General features: G+C 38.0%; 1 protein-coding gene across 5 annotated transcripts in view; it reads right to left on the reverse strand.

Moving 5' to 3' along the window:
* Nucleotides 1-664: 664 nt before the first annotated feature.
* Nucleotides 665-17,188, reverse strand: part of IKZF3 (IKAROS family zinc finger 3) — a 52,199-nt gene continuing 35,675 nt past the window's right edge. For all 5 annotated transcript variants that reach the window (XM_039516783.1, XM_039516786.1, XM_039516782.1 and 2 more), the window contains 2 exons: nucleotides 11,718-11,834; nucleotides 665-5,405 (listed from right to left, as the gene is read on the reverse strand). In XM_039516783.1, the coding sequence (XP_039372717.1) occupies nucleotides 4,702-5,405; nucleotides 11,718-11,834 (821 nt within the window). In that variant the 3' untranslated portion in view covers nucleotides 665-4,701. The remainder of the gene's footprint in view (nucleotides 5,406-11,717; nucleotides 11,835-17,188) is intronic.

The raw sequence follows: 17,188 nt of genomic DNA on the forward strand, positions 1-17,188 counted from the left end.
GGTGACAAACTAAGGGCCAAACTCTGCCTTCAGAAATATGCACACAAAAGTCCCAGAGAATTTGGTGGGAATTACTTGTGTGTATCCCAGGGCAGAATTTGGCCTGTTATCCATCTTTATGTGCCTATCCTTGATTTGCTTGGAACACAGGGAATGAGCAATATAAATCCAAAAGGTCAAACAAGGGCTCCTTTTTTTTGTATATATACAATATATACATTAACTAGAGTTGAATACTGGTATAGTTTTTCCACAATTAGAAGAGTAGCCTATATTATAGTTAAATCTCTACATTTAACAGAGTTATATTAAGAAACTATTTAACATTCTGTTAACCACAGCCGTTAAGCTCATTCATAAGGGTATAACACATAACCTGCATATTGACCATAGGTTTCATCACAATTTCTTGATGTATTAATATGATAGATCAGGGGTAGGCAACTTATGGCACGTGTGCCGAAGGCGGCATGATTTTCAGTGGCACTCACACTGCCTGGGTCCCGGCCACGTCCGGGGGGGCTCTGCATTTTAATTAAATTTTAAATGAAGCTGCTTAAACATTTTTAAAACCTTATTTACTTTACATACAACAATAGTTTAGTTCTATATTATAGACTTATAAAAAGAGACCTTCTAAACACATTAAAATGTATGACTGGCACACGAAACCTTAAATTAGAGTGAATAAATGAAGACTCGGCACAGCACTTCTGAAAGGTTGCTGACCCCTGTGATAGCTTAAAGCTTAATAAGACAAATTCTCAACATTTGGAATCTAGGGGCTGCCTATCTGACTTAATTTGTCTTAATTAAATAAAAAAAAATATTCAACATATAGAGCATTATTATTGTGTTTTGTAGCATCTAAAAGCACCAATCAGGGATCAAGCCCCTATTATTCTAGGCCTTTTACAAACACACAATTGCAGTACATCTATTTGTTATATCTGCTGAGACTTCTTTAGCAATTATAAATATTAGATATTCTTTTTGTAGGCCTGTCCTTCAAAAAATCAGTAAAATGTTAAACAAAAAAATAACATTTATTCCTTAATGACACAATACAATTTCAAAAACCATATCAATGTTTTGTATGTGTGCAATTTATCAGTTAGTACAACAAAGAATTGACCGAGACAAAGAAAACTGTTGATCAGACTGCATTTCAGAAAAATGTCTATGCAAAATGTGTTTTCATACTGAAATCAACTGAACCAGCAGTGTTAAAATAGGCCAGTAGAACAAATTAGTCTAGCAACAGTTTGCAAAGATTTTTCATTTTGCAGTTCAGGTAATTTTGCAAAGTCATCAATAGGTTTTTCAACCCTGGCGTTTGAACTCTTTGCAGCAGGGGTTGGCAAAATATATCTTGCAAGCTAAATGTGACTCTCAGTATCCAGCGATGTGATCCACCTTCTTTCTGATAAACAGACATGGCCAAAACAGACTACTTGCTTCACCATACAATCTTTCCTTTTGATCTAGTGGAAGGTTGCTGAGATCAAGATGGAGCATTGCAAGATGGGATCTTTAGTATCTGTGAGCTACCCCTCCATATTAAAGATGAGGTAAGCTTCAATCTGCTCAATTTTATGCCAATTAGGGGGCAAATCCTGATTTAAATGGAAAGCAGCGGTGCTCAGCACCTTGCAGGAGTAGGCCTTATGTACTTTTCCAGCTTCAGTGCCAATATGTGATTAACGCAGTCCTGAGCCCAAGTGGGAGTAGTCCCAAACACACACTCATGAAGTTAATGAGGATTTACGTCAGATAAAAGGTACTCATTTAAATACACTGCTCATTGGGCCCAAAAAATGGCTATGAACAATTTCTTTTGGTGCAGTATATCTTAACAACACTTCTTTGCCTGAGTAGTGGTGGGAAAAATCTGCCTACTAGGGGCAGATTCTGTGAAACTTCTCTTTCAAAAAACTGTCAATGTAGCTCAAACTGAACTTTTCACAGGCTCAGTGGTTGATTGCTCACTTTATCTGGGAAATAATGGGTGGGTAGGTGGCTGAAGCCCTGCCTAGCTGAACAATAAGTGAAGAGTGGGAGAGTAAATTCTGGGCAAAGTAATCTTCAAGGATTCTATGGTGGCGTGAGAAAGAAGCTAGTGGTATTTGATGTAATATACATGCAGTAATTCAAGGTGTTTCCTGTCCTAATGACTAGGTAACACTTCACTTATTTGTACTTTTTCTTATTCATCTTTCTAAATGATTTTGTTTAACCCTAATGAGAAACATTTTTTCTACGGTGTACATATATATTGATCATTTTCACCATGAAAATATAGCCATCTTTGGAAAGAAATGTAGAAACCCGTTTATCAGCTCACAGTAATTTAGGACAGGAAATAAAGAAGAATACAGTATGTTTCTGCCCCACCCTTTTTAGGCAACCTCCTGTTGTAAGAGACCCACTCCAAAGTATTTCCAAATATACTGAGCATGAACCTAACGTCCTCTATCTCATTTTACAGATCTTCTTGTAAGTCAGGAGTAACTCAACTGAAGGGTTTTGTAGTAGTGCTGTGGCACGGGTGTTTTTGGGGGTAGGAGGGGCATCCACCCAGCTCACTAAAAATGTCCCTGGCAATAAGAAGTTTTCTACCACAAAGGTATTCATAAAAGTATTTTACAACTATGTTTCTACAAATTGAACACAAATGGACAAAAATATCTTCCCCACTCTGCACAAAAAATATAGCACTTATATAGTACTTTTCAACTTCATAGCATTTTACAAACATTAATTTTATTAATCTTCACACATACCCCTATCAGGCAGAGAAAATATTATCATCCCCTTTTTACACGAGGGAAATAAGTCAGGGAGAGGTGAAGTGATTTGTCCAAGATCATAGAAGGAGCCAGTGTCAGAGGCAGAATTAGAATTCCCTATTTCTTGACACTCAGTCTTCTATTCAGAACACTAGCTCCCACTTTTGCTTCATGGAAAAAAGTGAAACACATTACACAGCAGTTGACACAACACTGAAAAAGTACAAAATAAGTGCTCAGACCAAATACTCACTGGATGAAAAAATCCAGCAAAACACATCTAACTCTACATTATATAAAAAAATTTAAAAAAATAAACATACACTCAGCAAAATTATCATATTCACATCTTCAGTACAGTGACTAATAATACAGCTGCAGAACAATGATTAGATTAAAAGAACTATTTTAAAAACTGTCTTCAAAGTAATCGTAAATACTCATTTTGCAAAACAGCACATTTCACTCCAAGGGATATCCCCATGTAAAACCAGAAAGTGTGATTGAATTGTCCGCTCCCACACATTCTTACATGAAGATTCTCACGGTAGCTACTGCTAATATATACCAGGACACTATGATTCTACTTGGCAACGCTAAATCCGAAATATATTGAGTCAAATTCTATGCTCATCTATGCAACCGCATGGCCATCAGTGAGGTTACATGGGTGTAAATGAGGGTAGCATCTGATCCAATACATTTTGAGCCTAGCTTTCCTCTCACACGGGTGTAACACAAGTGAGAGGAGACTTGGGACCTTTATTTTCACATCCAGTACACTTTCATCAAAAATTGCTTTCTAAATCAAAAAGTTTTCATTATATTTGTTCTATATGTTATCTTCTCTGTTCTCTCCCTGAGTTACAGTAACCTCATACTGCCCAATCCTGCAGCCCTTAGATAAGCAAAAATCCCATTTGCCTTAATGAGCATTTTGGCTGCCCATTGCTAGACTGCTCCTACACCAGGTGAAGTCAGTGTGAGTTTTGATATTGATGTCAATGGGAGCAGAATTGGGTCTAAGTCTCATTGCAATTTTGTTCTGTTAGAAAGACACATACTTGATCCATCAATGAAAAGCAGGATTTCCTCCAGAATTTATGGGCAAGCCAACAAAGGATCTCAATGGGCATCCCAAAAGGGTATACCCAGTTAAAAAAACTAAAACCTCAAATAGCTTAGATGGCTTATTTTGGTATTACTGAGTAAGAGGTGAGTGGGGAGAGACTTTAAAGAAAGTGAAGAGAGTGGGGTAAGCAAAAGCAAAGTGTGGTGAGACAACACACTCTTTAAGACTTTGGGGGAAATATTTAAAAGTTATTTGATACGATCTCCCCAGATATGTGTTTTCCCTGTTTCAATAATTTGGCCATTTTAGGAATACCTCAGGAATTGAAACACTAACAGAAAGTGTCTCTTGTGTGTTACTGGCTGGAATACAGTGGTTCTGAAAGGGCAGTAAGGATAGACAATCTTTTGTGCTGAATTTCAACTTTTTTATGAGAATTATTACATCAATATTTGACTTTGTATTTCACTCAGAATACAGCTAGATTGCCATTTTGCTATTACTGGAAGCAAATGTTCTAACAAAAATACATGTTAAAATATTTGAAAACATATCTTAAGTTGTTATTAATTTTCACAAAAATAAAGTTCATACAAAATCTGTATCTGCCTATCTTTGGTATTTATATATAGTGCCAGTCACCGCAGTATCTAGGCACAGATGCTACAGAATACTGCATTTCGAGTAACAAATAAAAAGCCCCATCAGTACTTTGCTACTACAAGGGACACTAACATTTTTAGAATTGGCACAAAAAATATTTAAGCAATTTTTTTAGTCAAATTTAAAAAACAAACAAATCTAAAACAGATCCTTTGGTCTCTTGGAAAATCAATCCTTTTACTTCAGGACCACTCTGTGCTCTCCTCGTGCTATATGTGAGGAGAACTCATATCTGTCTTGGCTTCTGTACCCACACATGTTGCATTCGAAAGGATCACGGAATCCGTGGCATCCCATATGAATGGTGAACATCACATAATCCAAAAACAAGACACGACAATGGTCACATCTGTAGACCCCGATGACGTCACCTTCCTTATTGATAACCTTAAAGGCATCACGTGGGCATATGGTTGGTGGCTTGATTATGTCATATGGCCTTGGGAGCTCCTTCAAGGATTGGAGGCCATTGCGGACCTGGGAGGGGATCATTTGGTTTTGATGGTAGGTGTGACTCTGGCGCTCCTCATGGTTGCTATCAGTATCTGTGGAGTCTTGGCCGCTGTTGTTTGGGGAAAGGCCTCTGTCAGAAGACAAACTTTTGTCTCTAAGGTGGGCATGGCTCTTCTCTGTGTCTTGTGGATTGCCATTTGACATTTCAGAGCGGGTCAGTGGTATGGGATACAAGCTGCTGATGACAGGGACCATCTCAGAAGTGGGAGCTGGTGGGGTTTGTACAAGGGGACGCAGTGCTTCTGCTCCAAGATAGCTGATCGCATTATTTATGGCCTGGTCCATCATACGTCCTTGCATCATTTCGCTTTCCTTTTCATACAAGAAACTGGAATTGTAATTAATGTCAAAGCTATGTCGCTTCTCACCTACAAGAGAGGAAAGACACTGAATTACTGAGTGGATTGTAAAAGTATTGAAACTCTAGGATCCTTTTCTAAATAGCAGTAGGCCATGAAAAGGAAACAGATTTGAATTTAGCTGTATGATCTCTGGGGTAGGCATGCTGTTTATGTAAGTAAATTGACTTTTTGAAGCACAAGCCCATAGGAAATGGAGCAATAGAGAAGTTAGTTAAGCAACTTGCCGGCCAATCCATCACTGAGCTTGATAGTTCTGGGATTTAAGGAAAAGATATTAGGAAAGATTGTCAAGGATTTATTTCCTTCATCTTTACATAAAATCATGAAAATTGATTTGTGAAAAACAAAACAGGCAAAAAAGTCAATTAGTCAATAAACAAAATCCACAGCCGGTCCTTAGAACATTCCCTCTAGCTCTTTGATCATCTCCTGAGAAATTGTACTCTTCTGTGACAGGGAGCGTAAACTGGCCACTGTCAGAAGACAGAATACTGGGCTAGATGGATCTTCGGTCTGACCCAGTATGGCTGTTCTTATATCATTCATTGCTTTATATATATATATAATGTATTCTCCTTTTATTTATCGCTTTCTAAATTAAGTAGTTGGAAGGCCTCTTCAATAAGATTACATAGGCATAATTCTGGGACGATTGCACTTAGTCTTTTTACATTTCTTTGCATGGGAGCCCTCACTTAAGCTTTCTTTTTGCAGCTCGTTTATTCTTATTGGGACTGATTCTCCATGATGTTACCTGGGTGTAAAACTGTAGAATTACACTGGAGAATTATACCTATTGTATTTTAATACATTAAAATTAACAAGAATTTATGCATATTCCCAACCTAGACTGTGGCCTTATATAGCTCCCCTTGGACTGGAATTGTTTCCTTTTAACTCTGTGAAGGTTCTCAGATAATACAGTATTGGCAGCCATACAAGTAGAGATAATGTATTCTTTTGGAACACTACATTACATCGGGCTAGATTATGACTATTTCTAATGCAGTTGCTCAGGGGAGCAAAGCCCACCTCTGCCCTGACCATGTTAATACTGCACATATTGTACTCAGCCAAGCATCCAGGGAATGAGGAGAGAGCAGAGGGTCTACACAACTGAAATTCTCCTCATAGCCCTGCTAGCAAAGTATGGGACAAGGAAGGTTAGTGTGGGTGGAGCCATGGCCCTGACCCTTTGTGTGCCAGGTGCAAGGAAGGAAGAAAGCTGCACTCCAAAAAAGACTGAAGTAACTCTTTTGTGGATGTCTAGAAATAAGTAACTGAATTCTGTGGTTAAATGAAACTTACAATCTTTCATAGTTAAGAAAATGGACAAGCCTGAATGTTCACATGCAAGTGACTTGCAAACATCAGATCCACTAATCTCTGAGTTACGGTAACTCAAATAGTACAGATGTTTATCAGTCACCTGTAGACACTATGACTCAATGTATATGAAACTCACCAGGTTTCACTGCAAAGACAGCAAAACCAGCAGCTCACGTTTCTTTTATAAAACACTTTTATAAAAAAGGTTAGTGAACCACAAGAATGTAACTGGTTCCAACCCTCAGCAAAACTTGTGATCCAACTTCTATTCAGAGGGAACAAAAATGGTATAACACATTTGAATGACTCATAATACCACTTCTAGACAAATGAAAGGTTTAATCAAAACAGAAATAAAAAAATAACAAGAGCAAAAATATACAAAATCTTACTATGAAACTCCTGTTAAAAAGCTCAGCAGTCATTGAAATAAGACTTGAAACAAATGTCCTGCCCTCTTGTGGTCATTAACGATCTGGCACTACTTTTCTTAATAGATGTGAGAGCCCTCAGGTCCTGTTCAAATTCCCACTTAGTTAATTCCATTCTGCTTCCCTAAAATTCCATATGATAGTTCAATTAGATAGAATACCCTACTTCACTCCCCTGACATAAACAGGGGTGTCATGTGCTGTGCACCTTTAAAAAGCTTCCATATTCCACACCATAAACAGTGGTGGGTGAATGATTCCTACATGTATTTATCAGGTTATTAAGTTTGTTAAGCACTTTGGGATGAAAGGTGTTACATATTCAATAATATAGTAAGTGGAATTATTATTAGATCTCATTACTGAAGGCACTAAATGTCAGAAAAATTAGTAAGTGTATATTCTTCACTGCATTTACATCATACCAAATGATGACAAAACATTATAGGCAAACGGATGGAGTTCCACCGATTTTGTTGTGTTCTAAGTCAACAACCCTTTGCTTAAAAGGAGACAAAAGGCAGCTCAAACTTTGCCCCATTAAGACAGCAACAAGACATGGGGTGAAAGAAAAGAAGAATAGATTAGGAAAAGGCAAGAGTGCATGACAGCAATGGAATAAAGTGAAGAAGATTAATTAGGGCATAAAGTAGTGATACAATTTTATTTATTGCAGCATTGTGGGACAATGCATGAGATTACTGTGAGTTAAATTGTTATTGCTCCCAAAGGAAGTACCACAAAGTTACTGTGAAACACCAAATTAAGAACCAAGCCTACATTCTCTTCTACTATTGATTTACAAAGCTAGCTACTACATATTTTAAGAAACATCTTTCCCCAGTTAATCTTTTTCACCTCAGTGCAATGCAAAACTTTCCCCTTCAGAATTCACACGATCATATAATGCAAACACATAGCCAGTTGCTGCTCAGTGATGCTTACTCTACAGCAGTATGCAGATTTTTGTGACATGATGAGGTGTGGACACTGGAAAAAGGGAGTGAACCTGCTTCCTGTTGCTCTGCTAACCAAGGCAGGCCATTTTTCATTAGTTACTTCACACAGAGAGCTGGCGGTATTTGCTGAAGTTTCAAAACTGTACTAGCACATTTACCACTGGGGAGAAAGATATTTTTAATACTGCTCTCAAAAAGAAGCAGCACAAAATGAGCCATATGAGCAGTTGTGTAAACTGGCACAGCTTAATTGATTTCAATAGAGCTACTCTGATTTACATCAGCTGAGGATCTATCCCAATGTATATTCTATTCAAGAGAGGAGCAAGTTTAATTGAAAGGTTTGCCTACCAAGCCATATTCCTATTACTGGGTATCAGTTCCACTTAACATACAACTAGAAAAAATGGCTAACTGAAATAGTAATTACAAGGTGCTAAATACTACAAGTTTGGTGCACAGAAGTACACATTAGAAATCTGTCAGAAAGACGGGGAGTGCAACAGCTGTTCTCCCAAAACCGATGGAAAGGCCAAAGGCAGAACCTCTGCAACAGGAGCCATGAAGGGAAGGTCTCAGGTAAGTTTTAGGAGTCTGGGGTATGGTTTGTTCATGTATATTCATATATGTCCTGGCAACTGCAACTGCACATACCCACACAAATTATTTACACCAGTGGTTCTCAACCTGCAGGCCAATTAGCACACAGCTGCAGCCTATCTTAGCTGTGTGCTAAAGGCCATGGGCTCCAGGCTCCCAGCTGCCCTGCTGCGCAGTGAGCTCCAGGCAGCTAACTGCCACATAGCCCCACATGGTGAGGCTGAGTGTCCGGGCAGCCAGCTGCTGCCTGGCCCTGCTCAGCAGGTCCGGGTCTTGGGGCCCCGCATGGTGGGCATTGGGGTCCCTGCCCAGCTGTCCGCTCCTGGACCCAGTCTGAGAGGTGTCTCTGGGCAGAAGGCGTGGAGCATAGGGGTTTATGTGAGGGTTTAATTGGGGGACACTGTGGTTCTCAACCTGCAGCCCAGATAACAATATGTGGCCCACAATGATAAATAGGTTGAGAACCACTGATTTACACAATGGGGCCACTGCGGGTCAGAATGTGATACATAATCTTTTAGAGCCATTTACATGATGGGCCAGAGTTTGGCCTACAGAAAGGGTGAGAGTCTGCAGTGTCACCATGTTTAAGAGGAGTCAACAGACAATTTAATAGTTTTTCTTGTTAGTAGACTTCTCTCATAGAAACGAGCCTAGGCTGGCCTGTTGGTTTACATCTCCTTATCCCTCCTTCCTGAGGAAATGAAAAATCAGCACCCTTCTGAGAACTCTGTTTCCCAAGAAATCACAAAACTGTCCTGGCAGATTTTTCCTCCTGCACATATAGTTCAAGAAGTCACAAAAGCCAAGTCAAGGTCGGACAGACTGCTGCTGCAAACATGCCAATCAAGAATAAAAGGGAGTGAGTGACTCATGCTTTTTTCACATATTACCCAACAACGTCATGCCTGTAGCAGAGGTTCTAGAGAAACAGCATGTTTCAGAACTCAATTACTCTATATCACTAAAAGAATGTCCTCAGTGCCCCCAACTTATCCCCAAAACCACTTCTTTATACCACCGTGTCAGCTTTCACTGCTAATAAACTGTATCAATGAAACATTACAATAGAATAAAAAGGGCTCCATCGTGCAAGGTGCTGAGCAAAGCACTTCATCTCATGCTTAACTTTAACCACATGCTTAAATTCTAATGAAAAGTTCAACACATGCTTAAGTGGTTTACTGAATCAAGGATTAAGTTATTTGTTGCACTGGGCAAGAGTGTTTAGCACCTTGTAAAATCACCCCCCCCCCCCCCATGAATTATGATGACAAAAATCTGAGGCTGCTCTCAATACTAAAAAGAAGAGCTAAGGAACTTGAGAAGCATTTTAGGAATCACAGTATGGCCTGCAAGGCCTAATCCCCAAGACCAATATTTTCAAACCTGGGGACCTAAAGTTAGGGTCCTAAATCCATATTTAGGTGCCTATGTAAAAGTGGCTTGTTTTTCTGGGATGATGAAAGTTCACGAGTTTCCACTGAAACCAATAGGTGCTATAGGTGCTCAGCACCTTTGAAAATCAAGTCACTTTTATTAGATGCCTAAATTTTTACTTAGGAGCCTACCCTTTGGTACCCAGATTTGAAAATTTGGGCCCAGAATTTCAAGAAACATCCTTAGTACCCCTCTATGCAGGGTGCAGATCAGACTGTATGAAAATGGATTGTTCAAGTTCTGGCAGATTATTTCTATCACTATCCTCTTTCTTTCTTTCTTTTCTGAGAGTGTGAATGTAAATTACCACAGAGGCCAGTATTTGCAACAGAAAATGTATATTAAGAAAATTAAGCATCCTGTACCACATATATCCCTCTGGAAAATGTATGATTAAGACATTATTAGTAGCAATGTTTCATAACTGCAGGCTAATTAAACTCCTGAGCTCAAACATAATTTCATTTAGTGCAAAATAAATGACTATGACCAACAGACAGAGATAAGCACTGCTGAGAAACAGGACCTGCCATCAAACTCAGATATACAGGATTATTTAAAAATTATACCTTTGATTGGTTAGCTATTTTAATTAAAATACCACAGTATATAGTTTTTTATTTAAACTTGAAACAAATCTAGCTACATATGAGATAAGTATTATTACTAGTACTGTATACCCATTTCAGCAGGCTACTTGGCAAAAAGAAATGTGTTTTAAACTTATTTTGATTTCTGCAGAAAACATCTGGGCTATTTTAGTACATCAGTGGCATAAACTAGAGTCAAATATTTTTCTGTGATAATTTGTAATCTCATTTTGAAAGCTCAAGATTCAGTAAAACTGAAATGAAATGAAAGCAATTTTATAAACATTCATTAGAGAAAACAACAAATTATGTGAGGCCTTGCTATTTAAGATTTCCAATTTGCCAAACATTGATTTTATAAAATTAAACCCAAAGTAAATTCTATGGAAATGTATTGTGGCCATATTTTTTAACCAGAACAAGAAAGGGGTTGACCCTATAATTCAGATTCAAATTTTTAAAAATGACTTTCAAAAATTCAGTAATTTTCTGTCTTTGGGCTCTGTTCTGCAGTGCCTCCTGCAAGGAGGTACTGAGGACTTTCGACTTCCATTGACTACGATGAGAGTTCAAGGTACTCGCCCCTAACAGGATCAAGCCCTCTGATTCTTCCCCAGTAAAACCCTGGTAGAAAGGTTTTCTCACACACATACAGCTCCAATCCCCCTCCAACCCCCCCACCCCCCGTAAAATGTATATTTAATAACCATGCAAACACTAACACAAACTGGTACACAAAATACAGTATGAATTCAGATCTATTTGTCATTTATCTAATTGAACAATTTCTCTTGTTTATCAAATACCTGTAATCAGTAAGTAGAAGCACAGCAGGAAAGCAGAAGTTACCTTATTTAAATACATGATGTATTAGAAAGGGCCCTTCATAACAAGTACTGCTATTGTACCTGTTGGTTACCAGCCCTCACACAGTTAACTGCTGCATGTGAAAAAAAATTTTATTCTTACCAATAAATTTCTGAGGCATTGAACTTTTTCGTTTTGCCACGTTGCTCGCTAACCTGTCCAGCACAAGTGCTCTTTCAGTCCCCATCTCTGCTTTGATGTGCCTTGCCTCCACGCTTGCTAGTTTGGAAAATGTGAAAAGAAAACACACGTAGGTTAAAAAAAAAAAAGAAAAAAAAAAAAAGGAAGAGATGAATGGTTTAATCTCCGGAGTTTGCCACAGTAACTGGAAGGAAACAGTCTGGAGATCTGCTGTAAACTTGTTTTGTTGTTTTTCTGTTGTTCTTGTTCCTTGCGTCTTGGGCACCAGTTGCGGTCAGTGGAACCAAGCACAGAAACGCACACAAATCTTGCAGTCTTAAGCTCGTGCAGGAGAGCATAACCCATACAAAACCAATATCTTCATTAGCAAGAGGAAGTGTAAAATAAACAGGCTGGACGTGGTTGGTTACAAAATACAGATGGAGATATAAGCCCTGCTCGGCTTTCCTTTTGATTCTGAGTAACGCTATGTGACAGCTGCAGACCAACACAATTCTTCAAGACAGCTTAAAAAAAGATACAGTCCCTATGTTCTATTATCAAAAGAGTGCAAGTATTTTAATAATACTGCTCAGAAACTGGGGTCATTAGTAAGCTAGCAACAAACTAAACATAAAAACTTCCTATAAATTTTACATTTTTTAAAATAGCCTTACAATACTGTCTCCCATTCCCAATTTTTTTCCAGATTCTAGAAAAAGTCTGTTATCTAGTCTTACATTTTTTCTGTTTGTTACAACTGAAATTCACTGTGCACCCTCCATCTATGCATCACCTGCAGTTTTATCATTAGCTATTCAGATCTATTTAAAACTATTTAAACTGCCTAGAATTTCTGAAATTTAGGAATACTCGGTGTGTGTCTGTTCATCTAGTGCTGTGACTCTTGGCCATTTTAAGCAATTTACCATTTTCCAGAATAAGACTAACCAGCGCCCACTGTCACACATTCACACACTGTGGATGCTCTCAACCTCTTCACATTTCTCCAGACTTATGAACTGGACCAGCCATGACTACCTGTTTGTCACCTCAACCCAGTATTGCCAGTCGCGTTCTGATTTTAACTGCTCTAGCCCCCAGATTCTTGTTTTCTCCTCAGGGAGAGGTATTATCTTTAGTGATATGTATTAGAGCACCACTAAGAGGCACTACCCAAGATTAGGGCCACACTGGGATAGAAACTAAACAAACATATTAGAGACAGATGCGCCCCAAAGAGCTTACAATCTAAATGGACAAAGGCTGGAAGGGAAGTAACTTGCCCAAGGTCACACAGCAGGTTGGGCTGTGGGATGACCTCACTGTAAATGGAGAATTTAAATGTTATAATATTTCACATGGATACCATAATATTTGTCGCCTTGCCTAGACAGGAGAGAAGTCTTATCATAAATGGAGGCTATATAAACATTTTGATGCTGCAGACCAATTAAGTGCAGTTTATAAAGTATTAGACCTAAATTAATCTGTTTGCTAAAAATACAGCAGTAGAAATAACGTAAAATATGGCTGTGAAAACAAAAGTGCAATATCATCTTCCTTTAAGCTATTGTGCAGTATTTTTCTGACATTTAAAAATAAGTTAAACCTTTCATGTTTACTGTTACTGTTATTGATATTGGATGTATTTCAATCAAACCTCAGCCATGATTATTTAGTTTATCAATGTTTGTACAGCATTTTGAATATGTAAAGTGCTTCACAAGTGTTAAGTATCAAACTGCTCCTGCCATGAAATCTAGCTATATATATGACTCAGAATAGATGGAATAACAGGGTCTGTATCTCCATTGTGTTACTCTGGTTTTATGCACGTGTACCTCCATTGATTTACATGATAAATCAGGCCCACAAGTGAACACATTCACAGTGTTTTTAAGATAATAATACCTTGCCTTTATATTGTGATTCTTTTTAATCCAAAGGATCACAACCTGCTAAACAAACTTAAGAAACATATATATACTATAAACAGAGATCACTTTATCAACTGCTAAAATGCAGCTGCCTCTGGGGTGAAAGAGTATACAAACACAATATAGCAGTTGAAGTGAGGAAGTGAAGAAGAATACCAGAATCAGTTGAAACTGCAAGAGAAAGTTAAGTAGGCAAAATTTAATTACCCAAGTTGGATTTTGGCCAGGATCTTTGGGTTAACTCTTGCAAATAGTGCAATGCGATCTTTAAAGTCAGCTTACATCTCATCCAAAAGCTGTCACATTCAGCAACACCATACGCCTTAGCATCATGCTGGGGCATTTGGATTGATACTAATTCAGGGGAAGAGCACCCGCTACTAAATCCCCAGCACCACTCTGTATGGCACCCTGGGTTATCTTTGGAGGTCTCCTAGCCAAGTTCTGAATCATCCTAAACCCAGGAAGCTTTTGATTTTGACAGGATCACTGTACAAGGCAGTTTGCTATTAATAATGAAAAGAAACTCAGCAACACACATCTCTCCTGAACAAAAACAAGTTAAGGATTATGTTTTCAACTGTGGTCACTTTTTATACCCAGAAGCTTTTCACTGGAATGAAAAATATCAACGCAAAAGAGGGCACAATAAATATGTGATAACAGTACTGCTTACTTGTTTATTTCTTTCCTGTTCACAGATCTTGGTTTGTTTGCTTTTTCTATTTTCTTTTATTCCTCCTATGCCTCTAAGTCTTTCCTAGTATCCTCTCATCAGTTTTTGGTGGTGTTGTTTTTTAATATACGTTCTCAGATCTACCTTATATATCTATTGGTAGAACTCTAGAAGCAAGAAACGGTGACTACAAGATGTTTTACTCAGCCCAAGACCTATATTGGGAGTTATCCTTAGCATCTTGATGTCAAATTGGTTTTATCAATGCCATTTATTTACCACTGATGGAACCTTACTACATTACAGTCTAAAATGGTAGACATGCAGCTTCCTGCTGGGTGACAGTAATATTCTGTGCAGAGAAGAGATTGCTGAAGAGACACTAAATATTGACCTACATAGTATGTTCTGGGTCATCTGCAAATGTCAGTTTTCTACACTGTTGTGTCTCATGATTTTAATTTTTTCTTCTGCATGCTAGTAGCCCTTTGTTTTTAAGAAACTCCAAAATACGGGCTGCAAAATATATTTGCAACCTCTTCAAAATGTAGTTCTAGAAAAACAATATGTTTGTTTCTGTAGCAGAGGCGTACAGGCATAGGCTCAGTTGTCCCACACCTTATCAGTGCAGTTCTCCCTGTCTAAAGGCTGGCCTGAGATAATCCCATCTACCTGTTCATTCTTGTCCATTTAATTAATAAAGAATAATACTTAGCAGTTATGTAGCATTTTTCCTCATCCAAAGATCACAAAACACTTCTCAAAGGTAGGTAAGTCTCTTTATGTTCATTTTATAGATGAAGAAACTGAGGCTCAAAGAGGCAACGTGTCTTCTAAAGTGACTGTAATTGCAGTTGGTCAGTTTTTAGCCAGTCTTTAGGACTGGAACCCACATCTCCTGACTCCTACTCTGGTACTTTATTCACTTGATGTTCCAAGTAGAAACTGTGTCATTTCAACATGTAGTAAATAATATAATCTAAATACATCACACATCTTTTTTTGTTTTTGTTGTTTTGTCACTTATTGACCTAGGATGGCTCAGAAGGATCTGGATTTAAATCAACAACCATCTGAAAACTGATTTCTGGATGGCTTGACAGAGGCACAAGGAAATGACAGATGACTTGGCCAAGGTTACACAGAGAGTAACTAAAAAGTGTGATCGAAAACCTAGACTCTTAATGAAGTTATACTACTTTAGACTGTGATCTTGATATGTCATTCAGATCAAATCATGTTGGCCATGGTTCATCTTTGGATGGGACAGCACCATAAAAACTCCCAAGGGCACTGCAGGAAGTGTTGGAGATCCATTAGGTATTTTTCCCTCTGAACCTTTACTAATCAATGCCCTAGCATGATGTTACAAACACTGAGGAGCTGTCTTTCAGGTGAAATGTAAAGCCAAGTTTCTGATCGTGGCCTTCTACCCAAGAGTAGGCAGTGTTAGCTCTGGTGTCCTGACCATTTTCAACTGAACTCTCCCTGAAGTTGCAATTGGTTATGGCATTCTTCACTTAATGTCTTAGACATCTGTGTAGTGCTTATAAATGCTGTTGTCCACTCTATCAGTGTTCGCATTTCAGGTGTAAGTGTGTGCGCATTTCAGTGTTAGTCCTATGTTTAAAAAACATTTTGGGATGAAAAGCATTACATACATGAGCTATTTTTCATTACTGACCACCACTTTTGCTATAACCATTAGACTCATTATACTAATTTCTTAAGAGAGCAGAGACTCATTATACTAATTTCTTAAGAGAGCACTGTCTCTAGTAAGCTTTACTGTCTACTACCATGCTGTAGAAATAGAGGGAGTTGGTCCTTTCCTTCCAGTCATGAACATTGATATTTTATCATTTGGCCTGTAATGAATTGTTTCCACAATGTGGTTTCTGACACACTGTGACTATACTTTTTAGTGCATGTGGGCATCGTTAGCAAACCCTGAAGTGCTAAATGAAGCTCAAATTAGAGGCATTGCTTCCTGTCACATCTACTGTGTGGTCACTAAATAATGGAGAGTGGAACATAGAGGTGGGTTATTGTGCTAAGAAAACGGTGTGATCAGAGATTGTTATCAAGGACGGAGCTAAGTTCTAACAATACTGTTACATAAAATCTTTTTTTCAGCAATATTGTTATAATGCCACATTCTGAGCAAGTAGAATACTAAAATGCAATGGGAAATTATTTAAAATTTTAAAAGAATGGATGAACTGGAGATTGCTGAAAATTCTGTTTAACTAGAGTTCTGTTTTTTTATTTATTTGCCTTTTTCTTCAGTTTATTTGTTTCAGTTGTAGTTCTATTAACAGTCTGACACTCAACTTTTAAGGGATACATTAGTTTTCCATAATACACAGTGTATTCTGCTGTTGCTGCTGCTTCTGCTACTGTTATTACTACTGTGTTGTGTTTTTTTTTCCAGTGATCTCAAAGAGCTATACAAACAATAATTAAGCCTCACAATCTTCTGGCAAGATAAGTGCAGTAAATCTTATAGCTATTTTAGAGATAAACTGAGGCATTAAGAGGGTAAGACTCTTACTGGACTCCCAGTCCACAGATATTACTTTGCACTTTTGGAATTCAACTTTAGATATATGGACTTTGTCCTGGAGTCATTAAAAAGAATAAATATTCTCCAAGCTTTGTAGAGAGCCTGTGTGCCTCAGGGAAATTATATGTTTGTATGTTTGGTTTTAGTTTATTTTTTTTAATAAAAGAAGGTTAATATTTGCATTTATAAGTTAGTAACAAGATACAACTATTGGAGAAGGATGAGAAAAAAATGGGATTGGCCTGCAGATTTTATCCTCCTGAAAGCAGCG

This window comes from Mauremys reevesii, linkage group 27 (genome assembly GCF_016161935.1).
Source record: "Mauremys reevesii isolate NIE-2019 linkage group 27, ASM1616193v1, whole genome shotgun sequence".
Taxonomy (NCBI): Eukaryota; Metazoa; Chordata; order Testudines; family Geoemydidae; genus Mauremys; species Mauremys reevesii.